At 35.4% G+C, this 17,729-nt stretch overlaps 5 protein-coding genes across 5 annotated transcripts; 3 read left to right on the top strand and 2 right to left on the bottom strand.

Moving 5' to 3' along the window:
- Nucleotides 1–915: 915 nt before the first annotated feature.
- Nucleotides 916–2,137, bottom strand: LOC142544800 (uncharacterized). The gene has a single exon (XM_075651836.1). The coding sequence runs from the start codon at nucleotides 1,935–1,937 to the stop codon at nucleotides 1,134–1,136; it is 804 nt and encodes a 267-aa protein (XP_075507951.1). The 5' UTR covers nucleotides 1,938–2,137; the 3' UTR covers nucleotides 916–1,133.
- A 7,437-nt stretch (nucleotides 2,138–9,574) lies between these two features.
- Nucleotides 9,575–10,090, top strand: LOC142544139 (uncharacterized). The gene has a single exon (XM_075651211.1). It carries the CDS (start codon nucleotides 9,575–9,577, stop codon nucleotides 10,088–10,090), a length of 516 nt encoding a protein of 171 aa, XP_075507326.1.
- Nucleotides 10,091–10,922: 832 nt separating this feature from the next.
- On the bottom strand, nucleotides 10,923–11,709 carry LOC142546729 (large ribosomal subunit protein bL12c). The gene has a single exon (XM_075654609.1). The coding sequence runs from the start codon at nucleotides 11,639–11,641 to the stop codon at nucleotides 11,072–11,074; it is 570 nt and encodes a 189-aa protein (XP_075510724.1). The 5' UTR covers nucleotides 11,642–11,709; the 3' UTR covers nucleotides 10,923–11,071.
- Nucleotides 11,640–14,542, top strand: LOC142544138 (uncharacterized). The gene is made up of 2 exons (XM_075651210.1): nucleotides 11,640–11,680; nucleotides 13,729–14,542. The coding sequence occupies exons 1-2, from the start codon at nucleotides 11,640–11,642 to the stop codon at nucleotides 14,540–14,542; spliced, it is 855 nt and encodes a 284-aa protein (XP_075507325.1).
- Nucleotides 14,543–14,614: 72 nt separating this feature from the next.
- LOC142544137 (uncharacterized) lies at nucleotides 14,615–16,852 on the top strand. Its single transcript, XM_075651209.1, has 4 exons — nucleotides 14,615–15,869; nucleotides 15,957–16,019; nucleotides 16,116–16,429; nucleotides 16,547–16,852. Exons 1-4 carry the CDS (start codon nucleotides 14,615–14,617, stop codon nucleotides 16,850–16,852), a joined length of 1,938 nt encoding a protein of 645 aa, XP_075507324.1.
- Nucleotides 16,853–17,729: the final 877 nt, after the last annotated feature.

The raw sequence follows: 17,729 nt of genomic DNA, 5'->3' as shown, positions 1-17,729 counted from the left end.
TTTTTTTTACGATGATGAAATATGTAACGGTCATTTTTTGGTACGTATTAAGTCATACGAATCCATAGTATAAATCTTCAGATCGACTGAGAAAGTGTCATATGGTCCTTTATGAAATATTTCACCCTACCTCATGGGGTACTGCCCCCATGAGAAGATCAAAGGCCCAAATTTAACCACATATATGCGAGGTCCACCAATTCATATGCGGGGTCCATCAAATTTTTTAAAATCAACGGCCCAAATCTTGTGGGGCACTGTCCCCAAAGTAGCATCGACAGAGCCGTCATTTATTACAATGTAATGAGATATACAAATAAACAAACTACAAAAAGTTTCCTTTTGGCATTATTTTTTCCTTTTCGAATCGAGTCCCCGGGACATACTTATTCAACCTTTGATGAATTAAACCCTTTTCTCCTCCAATATTAGCTTTCTCTCTCAAAAATACCTACCCCCGCTCGCTATACATTTTTTTTGAAAGCAAAGTGGGCAAAAAAACCATTAAATGTTGTTCTCGAGTTGGATATGTGTGGCCCAACAACCATTTCCCAACCACCTTTATCAGTAAATGCTATATTTATGATATAATTAAAATTGAAGAATTATAAATATTTAATTTTGTACAAGTAAAATAACGCAGTGAATTTATGTAGGAGCAGGATATATAGGCAGTAAAAAAGTTTCTAGCTTACATCTAAATTAATTAAATTTCAAGTTCCAGCGAGCTGTTAATTGCTAGTGCCAAGTTGATTAGAGTCAAAGTTAAGTGCAACTAAAGACATAATATATAATATATATCAAATCAAATTATTTCTTTTATGACAGCCTCGTTAATAATAATCAAACAAGCGTCTGCATTCAACAACATAAAAAAAATCCCAAAATAGTTTTAACTAAAACGTATGAAAATACATGATCATCGTCGTTATTGGACAAACCATAACGTAGATTTACGGATACAACGTAAATCTATGTATATATATGTTTACTAAAATCTAATATTTAATAAAAACTTATGGGTTGGAAATTTATATACAAAAGGAGTATTATATTATATTAGATTAATGACTAATTAAGAAAACAAGCAATAGCGGAATGGGTGAACCAATCTGCCGAAAACCAGCGCAGTTCTAGAAGCGCGGCGAACTTCTTCGCAAGCCGTTGGCACTAGCGAAAAACCCTACGAGATCCGGCCTGTACGGTAAGTATGATTTCCTCCGATCGTTTTCCTTCTTTGCTCTGTTCTGCACGTAGAGTGCCTCGTGAGCTGACGGGGGACCCGCCGTGCTGGAAGAGACGGCGGCTATATTTTCAGTTGATTTTCTCGAGGTTTCTGTTCTGTCTCGTTTTTCATCACGGTGCTTGGGAGTCATGAAGACGAGAGAGTCCTTTCCTTCGCTATTGCTCCGCCGCAAGAACTCGGGGAGCTTCCACCGTTTCGACGCCGACCCGGTGGATTTGCTCTTCTTGCACCGGCTTGGGGACGGGGTTTCGGGGACTTTTGGCCTCCACACGCAATAAGTTCCCGCGGGTATGCTCTCCAATTCATCGGCTTCCGACGACGAACACGACGCCGGATCACGGTCGTTCTCATCTCTCCGAGTTTCCTCCAACAGCTTGCTCAACGGGACTTTGATGCACTCCATCTCAGCTGAGGGTTCTAACCGTCTGTTTTCGTTACTCATGCTTGAATCGCCGTAGCTCAGCAACAGATCGCGGCGGAACACCGGGAAAACTGGGCCGATTTGGCCTTGGTAGAAAAATTCATCTGGCAAAACGTCGTTTTCTTCACGTGCCAAAACGAACTCAAATTCATCGTCGTTGGTGTCTCCGTTCTCCCCAGCCACTTTTCCTCCGATTTCAGCCAACCTTTCGGAAGAATAACTGTTGAAGCTAGGGCACGTGTATGTATCTTCTGGGCCGTTCTCCATCATATGGGATCCTTAAAAGTCACACAAAGATGTTAGAAATAGGATTTTCGAAGAACGTTGCAAAGAAATATGTGGAGGATGAAGATGAAGAGTTTGGTGGAGATATGCTGGGAAATGAGGCAGTCTCATTGCGTTCTGTTATAAGGAAACCAAGCATCGGAAACTAGTCAAACGTAAGAAAACATAAATAAATTTTTAGAATTAATTTACGGGAAAATTACTTTTTATTTTGTATATTTACATTTTTATGATTTTCATGATTTTTTGTATATTAATTGATTTCAGTTTTGTTTATATAATTATTTGTAATTTTAATATTTTTTTTCTATTTACCAAAAAATGATTATTAAAATTTAAAAAATGCGGGTTTTCTTAATTTAATTTGTATAGTATACTAATGGTCACTTTGAATACATTACAACTTTCGAAAATGACTTTATTAAATTGAGATTTTTTTATTTTTGAAAAACAAATTAAGGTTATTTTTTCAATGAAATGATAAACCATAAAATTCTAGGTTGAAGTTCACAAAGTTATAAAATATGCAATTTTAATTTAAGATAGCTGATTTGATATTAAACTTAAAAATATTTTTTACGAAACAATAATAAATTTGTAGTTCAATACCTCATTGACCAAACATGACTAATATCTTTCATTGCATACATAAATACGATAAAATTCTTTCAGTTACATTATCACGAGTGGACCAAGAGGGATCATAGTAAATACTAATTCAATTTTTATGTGTGTGTGTGTTGTGTATATATATATATATATATATGTATATAGGATCCTAATTTTACCTCTCAAATTGCACCAATTGAAATATTCTTTACGCTTATGGTGATAATGGATCAATAAAATATTTCATTTTTTTACTATTGTAAAAAAGGTTGGGGAGTTACAGGCTTACCGCGCATCTGGACCGTGCCATGGGCCTGTCCGGGTACGGGTCAGACCCGTCGGACTGGGGTCGGGCTTTCGTAACCTTATAGCATAGTTAAGGTCTGGGTTTGTCCGGATCCATGTCCGATTGAGCTCGTATTTTTTTGACGGACCTTATTTTTTAAAATAAAAAATTATTATTATTTGTTAATGAACATTTAAATAATAAAAATTATAAATTTAAAAAAAGACTCGCACTTATAAAAATCCTATCAATTTTTTTCTCTTGATAAAAAATCTATCTCTTGAAAAATCTTCAATTAATCAAATATTAAGATTAAGACACTTAAAATATGGTATTATCATCATAAATCCAGAGCTCCTATCATCATCCTTTTTATTTTAAATAATATTTTATACCTTGATTAAACTTTAATTATAAATTAATCTATTTTTAATGGATATACTTATATACGTTAGGAAAAAAAATTCAATTTCAGTTATGTGAGTTATTCCATTTTGGATTTTAATCATATAAAATGTAAGATTTGGGAATCCGAGCGGGTGCCTAGATGGACCATCATATAATTGTGGTCGTTCATTCTTTTATCAACGATGAAGAATTGAAAACACACGAATTTCAATCTCAACCGTTCATTTTTCACGTTTCAGATGACGTTTGAAACTAACACAAAGTTGTTAGGCCTCATATCAAACCAAATAGTTAGGCTTGCCAAATTGGGTCAGGCCCGTCGGGTCGGCCCGCCCCGCCATAAAATTGAGCGGGTTGAGTTGATAAAATAGCAGCCCGTTTGGAGGTGGGCCAAACGGGCTGAGCCCGTTTGGGTTGCGGGCCAAATGGGTTGAGCCCGTTTGGGTTGCGGGCCAAATTAGGATAGAATTTTATATTTTTAAGTTTTATATAAAAATTCCTATTTCTTCCTTATTTTTTCTCATGTGCCTAACTTCAATCACTCTGGTAAAATCTATATGCTTCTATTTTTTTTTGAAGATGTTATACTCTTCAGTCCCCTCCCTTTTTTTAATGTTTAACTCGAACTAATCCAGAATTATCAAAATAATATAGTAAATAAAGTAATTATCTGTATTATTGAAAACATAATATTACATGAGTTAATTTTTAGTACATGTGTACGATGAAATCTTGTGTGAATTAGAATAAACACTTTATTTTTTTATGTATTATGTTGATTGTTGTATACTTTCAATGTCTTATTTCAATATTTTTAAGTTTTTTATGAAAATATTTGACTGAAATATATTTTTCTTCTATGTTTATTTTAATACCGTTTAGTATTTTTTTTTTAAAAAAATAATAAGCGGGTTGGCCCGCCTAGCCCGCGGCCCAAGTGGGTTGGGCTGGGTTGGCCATTTAGAGGCCCGCCCCGCCCCGCCCCGCCCCGCCTAATGGCGGGTTGCGGTGGGTTACGGACTGGCCCGTCCCGTCATCCCGTTTTGACATGTATACAAATAGTCGGTCTATACTTCATACTTATTTAAACCAAAACAGAGGAAAATACTACTAATACTGAGGGCCAGTTTGGTTGTTGTGATAGGACTTGGCCCATATTTGTTATAAAAATAATAAGGCTAGGACCCGAGAATTCGAAAGGGACCTGAGCCGCTAAGAACACGTTATCGAATACCCGAGCTTCTATTAGGGCAATTTGAACCAGAAAGAATAATCTAATTATGAAACGCATATGAAAATCTTTAATGATAAAGGAAGAATCTCGAAGATATTAAAATATATTTGAATTTATCAAAGATAATGCAGGCCAACACGAATCATACATCGAATCTACTATTTTAAAGAACTTGTGTTATTAGAGTTCTTCTCGTAAAACATATATGACTCTTCCTAGCTCTATAAATATTGGTTTGGGTTTGTTTTGCCCGAAACCGCTAAATACACCGAATATTACTTATTTGACATTAATTCTCTCTTACATACCTCATGTGACGATAATGAAACATATATTATATACATTAAAATCTATCTAATTATTTGGCATTTATACAGATCTTGTGATGGAATGCTTATCAACCTCGGAATTCCCGAGATTTTTTAGGCACACAATTACATTAATTTACATAGTTTTTATTATTATTTGAAATTAGGTGTTATTTTACTGAATTAAGAGTTGAGCTATTATTATCAATACTATTATAATTACATTAAGAGATTAATGCGATTCAATGAAGATAAACAGAACAGAGGATCACTCGTTCACGGATTCATCTTGCTCACAGAGAAGTGCATTTTGAGTTTGGGCGATGGAGAGTGACCCAAACGGCGAAACATTACTATAATCACTTGTAAGGCATGTAAAGAACATGGAAATCACAAATTTAAGCAATGATATACTTTCTTCTGTTTCAATTTGGTTTTGTTTATTTCTGTAAAACAACTGCATATACGTGTTCTTTTCTAATATATCAGTGTCATGTATGTTTGATACTTATTTTCACCTTAAAACATGTTGTGTTGAAGATGAGATGACGGGACAACAAGATGAAACCAAAGATTTATGGGATACTTGGGGCGAAAAATCGCAACGGTGAGAAGATATATTTGTGATGTAAAGGAAGTTAAAGTAAGTATACTCTAAGAACTGCTTGATGTATTTGAAACATTTTTTTGGCTCGGTATTATCTAAATTATCTCATCCATTGCCCCGAATAGAAAATATTGTGCAATCTGAGGGCATCTCCAACCCCAGCTATTCACGCTATTTTGATGATGGGGTTTCCTCCGACGGAGCTGCGCTATTTTGCAAAATAGCGCAGCTCCATTTCCATATGCGCCAAATTTGCACCAATTTGGCGCAGAAAAGTTTTCTTTTTTATTTTAAATTTTTTAATTAAAAATTATAAATATTATTTATATAATAATATGATATTATTATATTAATTTAATAATGAGATACTATTACTATTGGAACAAAAGAATATGATATAAGATATTATTTAGCTGATAGTATTTGTCCGAAATGGCCAACTATTGTGCAAACTATTCATGATCCACGTGGTCCAAAAAAACAGTATTTTGCGATGAAACAAGAGTCATACAGAAAAGATGTGGAGCGTGCATTTGACATTCTTTAATCAAGATTTGCGATTGTGACATCTCTAGCACGTGGTTGGAAGAAAAATCATTTGAATGATATAATGAAAGCATGTATTATAATGCACAATATGATAATCGAAGATGAACGTGATCTTAGTGCACCAATTCAAGATGCTAGGGAAGCACCGACTCCAATGGTAGAAATGAATGTCAATGAGCACATCAGATTTCACGAATTTCTCGCTCGATATACAAAAAATAAAAGACAAAGACGCTCACTATGCATTACGAAATGCTTTAATTGATAATTTATGGGATGAATATTGTCGTTCAAATATTTGAAGTTATATTTGTAATATGTTATTTAATTTAATATCAGGTATTAATTTTATTTCACTAATTTTAATTATTTCTATTTCAATTCGTATAATATAGATTTCAATAATATATTTAAAATAATTAAATTAATCATTTTAATAATATTATCGTAATTATTAATAATATAATATTAATTATATCAAATATAAAATATTGTATTTGGTGCGGTAAGATTTGAAGTAGATGAGTTAAATATGAATATTGTATTTGGGACAGTAACTGCACTATTTTAAAATAGAATTGCTTTAAAATAGAGTTTTGAGTTGAGGAAGGAACGACGTGTAATTGCGGCTACATTTGCCAGCTCTCTTCCAGCTGAGAGTACGGGGAAATTCTACTTGATTCTATTCTACGTTGTGCTTTCCATTAGTCCATTGCTGTATACTTTACATGCTCTTGAAACTTGCACTCATTTTCAATGTAGTCACGATCAGAAGAGCAATTTCTGCAATATGTACTACCGAAGCCGGGATAGTTGCCATTAAGTCTAGAAACACCCAACTTCCGTGAAACTTTTTCATCTATTTTTTTTCAAGGATGCGAATTCGTAACCATGGCCAGGGAAGATCAAGCCGGGTCGACTCCCTCGAGCACACCACCTTTTACAGCTGCTCAAAACGAAACATATTTCCCTCTATGTGCTGCCAATATACTGAGACAAGCTTTGTACTGTAACGTCGGAAGAATGGTCGAAAAACCACATAGAAGACTAAAAATGGTCCAGAGTCCTTAGACAGACCGCAGAAAATGTATTCAGGGGAGGCCAGGGGATCATTTCTAATATCAAGGGGCCCAAATTCATTCAAGAATCAAGTTTTTCTATTTGATGGGCGATATCCTGCACACAGAATTTATCATAAAATCAGACGAAGTTACTGAATCAAATCGATTAGAACTTCTAAAAAAGAAGGAATCGGAGAAACAAATGGAAGCATCTTGAATGAATCCGTTTATAATCGTTAAAGAATTCGTTTATAATCGGAGAAACAAAGGGAAGCTGTCTTGAATGAATCCTCAACCTAAAATCAAAGTTATGTTAAAATAATCAGGAAACTATTTAGAATAATATATAAAATTATAATCTTGTAATTCACTCCTCTCTCAGGATAATATAAAATTTATATCGCTAGCTGTAGTCAAGATTCACAGATCACTAAAATATGATTTTCCAACCCCATATCCATACTGCACCAAGAATGCAATTTATATAAAACACAGACGCGCACACACTATTTGCGCATTGAAAACGGATAGCTGTTTAGGGAGATTTGGAGATCTCATCGGGCATTTGAGTTTCGAAATTTAATGTCCTTTTTCCGTGTCTGTGTGATCTCTGCAACCAAGAATTTCCATTACAAGTATCGGAGATCCTTGAGATACATGCGAAACGTCGCCGTTCATCGGAATCCAGGATTTTCTCAAGCCAATTAAAACTGGATAAAATCGAACCTCCTCCTCCTGCTGCTGCTGCGCCCTGATCAGGTAAGCGTATACATATTTTCTCATTTATTTTTGTTGGATACAATGATTGATACTTTGGAGTAGCTTGCTAAATTGATTCCATGATTTATAATTCGAATCATACTACATGTTTTGGGTCAAGACCTTGATTTTTTTTTAAGTTCGGATTCGATTTCGAATTTATACTCTAAATTATCAGAGGTGTTACGATAATTTGGATTGAACATAAATCCGAAATCCGAACCAATATATAATAATTTGGTTTTTTGTGTGGTAGGATACAAAATTAATCAATAAAAAAGTCTCGTAAAAGTATTTTGTAATGTTACAATTAGGTATCAAATTCATGATCAACTTTAAAAGAACATATTTTGAAATAGTTAATGTATCATAAAAATCATTTTCTAGTGTTTTCATAATTGTGTTTCCTATTTTTTGAACTATTAAATTGCATATTTGAAAGGTCAACACAGGATAAGATCAGTAAAGTTTACTCTCCGTGAAGAGAGAAATGGGTAAGATACCGTAAATCAAAGTCCTATTACAACCATAATACTGTAGAGCTTGTTATTTTGTTTGGTTAAGATAAAGTAGAAAACAGTTTGAAAAGCTTGTATAGGCAAAAAGATGTGGATAGACAATATATCATTTAAGACATTCTAAATGGAGCTAAATTTCATAAATTTAGCGACCTCTTTTTAGGCCTTGTCTATCTTTATCGAAATTAAGTATTTTTGTGCATGTTCTCTTGAATTTGTTTTTTTTTTTTAAAGAATCATTTTACCTAATGATGCATTCGAAAATTTAGCTCGGTAAGACAGAGATATTATTAAGTTATAAACCTAAGAAGGGTAATGTTTCAAAATATTTTCCTAATGGTGATATACAAGACGTCCGCAGCAGTCCACTCTAGCATGTTTTTCATCCATCTTTCAGCATTTAATGTATGAATCATGCATTTTATTCCTGAATATATTTTTTATCGACAATGATCCGATTATAGTCATTTTCTAGAATTCTCATTCTGCTATGCCTACCCTCACAAATGCTAGGTTACAAATCCAAAAAAGATATTATCTCAAAAAATTTGTTTAATAGGCAATATATCATCATGAGTTTACAAGATACTCTTATTAATTTCGATTTCTCTTATTAGTTTATTATATAAATGTCACAAAATAGATCTAGGTTATGATGTAATATTTTTTAGTTAGTGGGGTATTTATTGGATGATACTTATGAATAATTTTGGATTTTTTTTTTAATTTTTATTTATGTCAAAATAATATCTGATGCCGCATATGTTTAAAAGTTTCTGTTTTTGGTTTTCTACTTTAGTTTTAAGATTATTCTATCGTTCGTATTTTATTAGAACTTTCTATATTTTAATTGTATTAAAACTATAAATATAGTTTGATTTTAAAAAAAAAAAAATAGTTTGAAAAGAGAGAATTACTTGCAATTACCTGTATTTATATCCATAAAACCCCTCACTTCAAATTCTACAAACACATCGCTTCATTTACACTTCTCCTGTTCTCCTTTATCGTGTGAAGAAATGGAGAATAGATTTCACAGATGAGCCAAGTTTTCAACTATCGCTCGTGGGTTTGCACGTGAAACTCGTAATATTTCTTTCAAAAAAGATTTTATGTTCATATAAAAAATTTCATCTGGTCATTGTTAGAAACTTACCAGATCACCACTTCTTCTACATATTAAGTAATATAGGGTTAAAAACCGAAGCAACAACTGTATAACATTGCTGCTTTCGACATGTTTACATGCAGGATATGTATGTAAACTCAGTCCGATCAAATTAATGGGCGATCAGAACCCGTCTCTAGCATCGTCCTTGTCGACCAGAGCCGTGGGAAAACACCACCGTCACCTTAGGCCTCGGAGGTATGGAGTTGAAGAAGTCGAAGGCGGAGACTCGATTGGGTGCACGGGGAAATCATGCCAGTCTTGCACGGCGGGAGTGATAGCTGACTGCGTGGCGGTGTGCTGCTGCCCTTGCGCGGTGGTGAACCTCCTGGCGCTGGCTTTCCTCAAGCTGCCGTGGGCAGTGGCGCGTAGATGCCTTCGGCACAGGAAGACGAAGCGGAATCAGATAATAGTGGAAGAAGCTGCGAGGAAATGGTGCGAAGGGGATTTGGATGAAATATTGAGAAAGAGTAGGGCATGCGAAGGGATATCGGGAATTGCTATGGAAGAAGAGGTCAGTGGCAAAATATGTGCGGGGTTCGAAATAGAGGAGATTTGGTACGAGGTTGGTCATTTGGGTTTTGGCAGGGTTTCTTTTACCGGGGTTAATAACTTAAATGACGAGGGGTAATTTGGGGACACTTTCTTGATTTTGCATTTATGTGACTCTGATAAAGCGTGGAGAAAATAAAAACTTTGGCCTTAAACAAGTTGGTGTCCATTGAAAGCTCTATTTTGTCACTTTTTGGATTCATAGGTGAGTATGAAGTGTCCATTTCACCCTTGGTCTTGGAAGTTGGATTGATGAATAATACATGTCACGCTCTTGGTTCACTGATTTTAATCGTTTATTAAATCATAAACTAGGAGTTTTTGCGTCCTGTAATTTAACTTCTTGTTACTTATTTTTCAAAAATATACTCGCTGATCTATTTTGAAAATAGAGTGTGATTAAAATTAAATATTTAAAATAAATTTATAACTGATTACCATGAATTCCTGTAACAATTTGGTTAATCATTTTCGTAAAATAAATATAAACAAAAAATAGTTGATATAAAAACCTATTGTGCACGCAGGCACTGGCCCGGAGCTTGATAAAACTGAGATTTGGTAGAAATTTTGTCACGACTGTGTAGTGAATTTTGGGATGCATCCACAAGGCCGCAATCCCTTAACATTTCATCTCCGTTCAATATCCAATACAGGCTTAGTTCGACCTTACTTTTGGATTGTTCCAATTAAGGGTGCAAAAACAAATCAAACCGGTTTTTGATCGATTTTTCAGTCAGTAACAAAGAAACGGCCCCTCAATTCTTGGGAAACCAAGATCTCTAAAAGCAAATCAAATTGACCAATGTATCAACAAAAAGAATCCCTCCCGTTTTAGTCAATCCTTGATCTACCAAATTCAACAATCCATGGATTTTCTCCACAAATAAACCTCCGTACCAATGCACGAATAAAAGTGAAACAGATCGATTTGAAATGAAAATTTTTTGGTTTACTTTCATTACAGATGAATTCAGCTACAACTACCAATAATATATCGAATTTCTTTATCCTCCACAAAAAGAAAAAAAATTAATCAATTCTCTTACCAGGAACATCATCAAACGATGGCTATTTTAGCCCCAGCCTCTTCCAGCTGCTTCTTCGCTTCCTCCGCCTCTTCTTTCGAGATTCCTTCCTTGAATTTCTTCGGCAATCCTTCGATCAGTTCCTTCGCCTCCTTCAAAGCCAGGCTAGTCAGAGCCCTAACCACCTTAATCGTCGCGATTCTAGAGTTGCTAGGCACATCCTCGATCACAACGTCGAACTCCGTCTTCTCCTCCACTACCGGAGCTGCTTCAGCCGCTGGGGCCGCCGCGACGGCCGCGGCTGGGGCAAATGATGCCGCGGAGACTCCGAGCTTGTCCTGGAGGTACTCGACTAGCTTCTGAGCATCGGATAGGGTTAGGTTTGAGATCTGGTCTCCGAGCTCGACGACTTTTTCTGGGGCATCGACTGCGGCAATGTGACGGAGAACCGTAGCGCGGCGGCTGTGGAGTTTAGTGGCGATATTCACTGTGGACTCGAAGATTTGTCTGGGGAAGATGATGGAGGGGTGCACAGGGGAAGCGGTGGAGGGTGTAGGATAAGAGGGGTAGCGTAGGTTAACCGAGGAAAGAGATGAAGCCATGGCTAATTTGGATAACAAGAATGGAGAAAATAGGATAAGGTAGCACAGAATGAGTATGGAAGGCAATTTTTCTCAATTTTATTTATCTTTGGACTTTTTAACGCCCATTGTGGAAAAATATTTGGGCTAGATGGCCCATTTATTTGAGCCCTATTTCTGATATATCCATTAGGTTCATTCATGGTCTGGCCCAATACTAAACTATTTTGTTATTTGAAAGGCTGACTATTAGTTAGTTGTCATAAATTTAAATGGACCATTTTAGGCTGACTATGAGTGGTCATAAAATTAAAGATTTCTTTTTTGCTTCTTTTTTTTTTTTCATTTTTGAAATTAAATTAAAGGTTTTCTTCAGGAGAAAAAAATGTTTCCAATATGTATAATCAAATCTCCTCTTCAATTTTTCGTTGCGAAAGCATGGACAAATTGTTTGATTTTTGGAATTTCTTTAAAAAATATTTTATCATTAATATTTTGTAATGTTCACACGTTTTGTTGTATAAGCATGTGAGATTTTGGATTCGAATATCATCTATGCGAGTATGAATATATATCGCGACAAAGGAATTAATCATAATCTTTATATGGGATGGTGGACTGATCATATAACTAGGTTTTTTTGAGATCGTCTTACATATTTATATCGATTAGACGGGTCGGGTCGATCGGACTTATATTTACCATGAAAAATAATACTTTTTTATGTAAAAAATAATAATTTTTATGAATTGAGTTGAATTCGAGATCCGTCTGCAAATGAAATTAATTATAGTTAGGCAAATGTCGAAATTGAAACACATTTATAGAGTAATAATAATAATAAAAAAGCAAATGTTGAAATTTGTCAGAAATAGTTATGCCACCTTTTCGCGTGCCTGTTTTCCTAGAGTTAAGTTCGGTATTTGTTTCCCGCATGTATCTGGCACCCCCACCAAAATTACACAAAAAACTCTTATTAAATGATTAATTTTGTAAAAAATATATTTTATTTGAGTTATTTAAGGAAAAATATATTTATATAAAAAATTATTTTTTATTATAAATATGAATATGATTGATCAATCTCACGAATAAATACATGTGAGATCGTCTAAAAAAATACCTAACATTAATCTCATCTCATCTCATCTCACAATATATGCACGTGGGTATGTATCTAGAAATCACGAAAAATGAGTATGGACAATTTCTTTTTAGACCATATTTCAAAATGAAAGGAATTTTATTTCTTGATATATTTTCATTTTTTATCTTTAATATTTTGTCTTTCTAGACATGAGGATAATCTCGAAATTGATGATATGATCTCGTATAAATTCAATATGTGATATAAGACTATATTTGATATGACTCTTAATATCTTTAAGATATGATATCACAATATCTTTAAGATATTATCCTTGTTTTAAAAAGAGTTTGTTTCCTAATGAAATTGGTTTTTCTATGTTAAATAGGACTCAAAGGAGAAGAAACAAAAGAGAGGGGGACGATATAGAGCAAAAAACTTTCGGAGAGACAGAGATGCATTTGTACGAAGAAAATATTTTCTGATTGAAGCAATCTCGCGTCGTTGATAAAGTGTTGCTGTGAAGTGCTGACTACATCTGAAGACAACACCTAATCACTGTTTTGATTAGTGCGCTGATTTTTGAAGACTTTTTCACTTCTCAGTTGATGCATCCTATGTATTTTGGTTATACGGTTTGTTAGAGGTTTAGGATGAAATTTGTTACTCGTCTTAATAAGAGAGTTGTTTTATTCTTTCACTAGTATTGGTTTTTGTAAACTTACAAGTTTTTCTAGTGAATTATTTTGCCCTGAGGCACCGCACAAGTATTTTATACTTGTGCATAATTTATCTCTCGTATCTCGTATTATTGTCATTCCAGTTGTGTGATAATGTGTTAAACTATAATTTCCGCTGCATGTTGTCATGGGTGTTACAACACCTACGCACAACACCTACATTCTGATACACACAACACTCACCCTCGTCACATTCACCATGTGGAAACGGAACTTTCAATTGGTATCATAGCCTCCACTTGACGCTACTAAGTGAGATCCTGTTTTGTTTTGTTTTCCAGGTGGAAAAGGATCATGGAAGCATCAACAAACACTGTTTTTAGACCTCCCGTATTGGATGGATCAAACTATGCATTATGGAAAGTAAAGATGAGGGTTTTTATTAAATCAATTGAAGAAAGATCCTGGCAGCGTGTACTTGATGGTTGGAGTCCACCAAAGATTGAGGATGCTGATGGAGACACTCGGCTCAAACCTGAAAGTACATGGACAATCGATGAAGTGCAAACGTCAAATTTTAATTCCAAGGCTCTCAATGCAATATTCTCGTCTGTTGACACAAGGATGTTTAATTTAATCACCAATTGTGTTTGTGCCAAAGAAGCTTGGGATATACTTCAGAAACATTGTGAAGGATCCGAGAGTGTGCGTAAAACTAGGCTAAGGATGGTGACATCAAAATTTGAAAGCCTGAGAATGGAGGACAATGAGTCTATTCTTGAGTATGATAGCCGGTTGAGACAACTTTCTAATGAAGCTCACAGTCTTGGAGATCCCATGTCCAATGAAAGATTGGTGAACAAAGTTTTAAGATCTCTACCTGAGAAATTTAATGTCAAAGTTTGTGCAATTGAAGAATCTAAAGACACTTCAACAATCAACCTGGATGAATTAATGAGTTCCCTCAGAACTTTTGAGATGAATCTTGATTTACAAAAGAAGGATAAAGGGAAGACAATAGCCCTTGAAGTTTCAACTGACTCTTATGATGAAATCCTTCAAATATCTAAAGAAGTGAATGAATCTGATTTAGGTGAAGATTCTATCTCTCTAATTACTAAAAAATTCGGTGATTACTTGAAGAAAATGAGATAGAAGAAGAAAATTGGACAAAAATCTGTGTTGCCCAATATCACCACTTCTGCAAAAGCTCAAAAGTTTACTCCTATGAAAGGACAATTTCGACCAAAAACTGAATTGCAAATCCAATCAAATGTCAGAAATTTGGACTCAGTACAATGCAGAGAGTGTTCTGGATTTGGACACTATGCCAATGAGTGTGCCAATCGACTTCGGAGAAACAAAGGCATGGCTGTCACTTTGAGTGATGAAGAGTCTGATGATGATCAAGGATCAAATGAATCTGAAAAACACACATCGTTGTTTGCTGTGATCAAGGAGAAGCGTTCAATGCAAATCAATCATTTGGGTGTTGCCACAGGTGTTGCAATACCTGGTCGCAACATCTCTTCAAATTCAGTGTGTCTTAATTCTACAACCCTTGGTGAATCAAGTCAGTCTGAAAACCAAGAAGTAGATGATGATGAAGTCACTCTGGAAAGTGTGCAGACAATGTATGAAGAATTGTATGAAGACTGGATCAAAAGAAATAAAGTGAATGCAATTCTCTCCAAAGAGAACACTGAGCTGAAGTCACAAGTATCACGACTTGAAGTAATCTTAAGTAAGAAAGATCTGGAATTATGCAAAGTCAATGAAGAGCTTGGAGAAGCAACTCAAATTCTTGCGAAGCTTAATTCAAGTTCATCCAAACTTGATTCACTCTTGATGATTGGAAAGAATGACAAAGCTGGACTTGGTTATACGAATCACCAATTTGAAATAGGAGAGTCTTCCAACACTGAAAGAAAACCAACTGTCTTTGTCAAAGGAAGTGCTGAAATCTCGAATGCTACATACACTAAAAAAGGTGTTTCATCAAAGAGGCAAATATCTACAAAGAAGTCCAAGTCCAGAAAACGCCACTTTATCTGCCACTATTGCTTTAGACCTGGTCATATCAAACCCTACTGTTTTAAACTGAGAGATGACTACAAAAGATGGGAATCTGAACAGGTGTTGCCACAGGTGTTGTACAACATCCGGCGTAACACTGCCAATAGGAAACCATCGGTAAAAAGGGTTTGGGTGCCAAAGGCTAATATTCAATGTTCTATTATTTATATTTCGTTAAAAACTAATATTGCAGGAATATGGTACTTTGACAGTGGTTGTTCACGCCACATTACAGGTTCTAAAGACTATTTGATTGACTATGTTGAACTAAGGAATGGTCATGTGACATATGGTGGAGGTGCTAAAGGAAGAATAGCTGGCAAAGGGACCTTGAATGTTGATGGACTGCCTAGTCTACACAATGTACTTTATGTCGAAGGACTTAACTCAAACTTAATAAGCATAAGTCAACTTTGTGATGATGGTTTACATGTTAAGTTTGATAAAGACAATTGTGAAGTTTTTGATAATACTGATACATGTATTTTGACAGGTACAAGGTCGGCTGACAATTGTTATCAACTTGGAGAGGACCCTGTGTGCAATAATTCAAAAGGTAAGCAAACACGTGTTCCCCATCAAGTGTTGCAACACTTTGGAACAACACGGTGTCTTGAACTCTTGCACATGGATCTTATGGGTCCAATGGAAGTGGAAAGCCTTGGAGATCTAACGGGAAAAACAATCGAGGACGATATTGATGGGCTACTGAACATAAGTGAGACACTGCCTAACACAGATGTTGCACCCGGTGTTGTAACACCTGAGACAACACCTGCACTGGCAGAATCAAATGATGAACCAGGAGAATATACTGAAAATGATGATGTTGTAACCAATGAAGGGATTGATATTCACAGTAAGATTCAGAAAAATCATCCATCATCTCAGATCATTGGAGAAGCATTTGGAGGAATGCAAACTAGAAGAAAGGAGAAGGTAGATTGTCGGAAAATGATGGGTCTAGTATGCATGACTTCCGCATACTCTCAAGTAAGCCATTCTTGTTTTGTTTCGCTCATTGAACCCAAAAATATAAATGAAGCCTTAAAAGATGAATTTTGGGTTGATGCGATGCATGAGGAACTTGAACAATTTGTTAGGAATGATGTGTGGGATTTGGTTCCCAGACCTGATAATGTGAATGTTATTGGAACCAAATGGATTTTTAAAAACAAAACTGATGAATCTGGGATTGTTGTGAGAAATAAAGCTAGGTTAGTTGCTCAAGGGTATACTCAAATTGAAGTAATTGATTTTGATGAGACATTTGCCCTTGTTGCCCGGATTGAGTCAGTCCGACTTTTACTTGCTATCGCTTGTCACATGGACATAAAACTATATCAAATGGATGTGAAAAGTGCCTTTTTTGAACGGCATTTTGAATGAAGAAGCTTATGTAAGCCAATCTAAAGGGTTCGAAAATCCAAACCACCCGAACCATGTCTACAAGTTGAAGAAGGCACTTTATGGACTTAAACAAGCTCCACGATCATGGTATGGTAGGCTTACTGAATATCTACTTGACTTAGGCTTCAAACGAGGTGATGTTGATAAAACCCTTTTTATTCAAAAATCGAAGCATGATATTCTTGTGTGTCAAATTTATGTGGATGACGTCATTTTTGGTGCTTCTTCTCAAAAGCATGTTGATGAATTTGTTAAATGCATGTCTACCACATTTGAAATGAGCATGGTAGGAGAATTAAGTTTCTTTCTTGGATTGCAAATTAAACAAATGCATGATGGTATCTTTCTGTGTCAATCCAAGTATGCCAAGAATTTGGTGAAGAAATTTTCTACCGAGAACACTAAACACATGAAAACACCAATGGGGTCGACTGAAAAACTGTCCAAAGACGATGTTGCTGCAGGTGTTGACAACACCCAGTATCGCAGAATCATAGGCAGTCTTCTTTACTTAAGTGCAAGTCGTCCCGACATCATGTTTAGTGTATGTTTGTGTGCCAGGTACCAGGCTGATCCTAAAGTCACTCATTTAAAAGCTGTCAAAAGAATTTTGAGATATATAGCCGGGACAGTTAACTTAGGTTTGTGGTACACCAAAGAAACAAACACAAATCTAGTGGGGTTTAGTGATGCTGACTGGGCTGAAAATCTAGATGATAGGAAAAGTACCACTAGAGGATGTTTTTATCTAGGTAACAATTTGGTGTCATGGTATAGTAAAAAGCAAAATTGTGTATCTCTGTCCACTGCTGAATCTAAATATGTTGCAGCTGCTAGCTGTTGTTCACAACTTTTG

Source organism: Primulina tabacum, chromosome 5 (assembly GCF_025594145.1).
Source record: "Primulina tabacum isolate GXHZ01 chromosome 5, ASM2559414v2, whole genome shotgun sequence".
NCBI lineage: Eukaryota > Viridiplantae > Streptophyta > Magnoliopsida > Lamiales > Gesneriaceae > Primulina > Primulina tabacum.
This window is presented reverse-complemented; position numbering and strand designations above follow the sequence as displayed.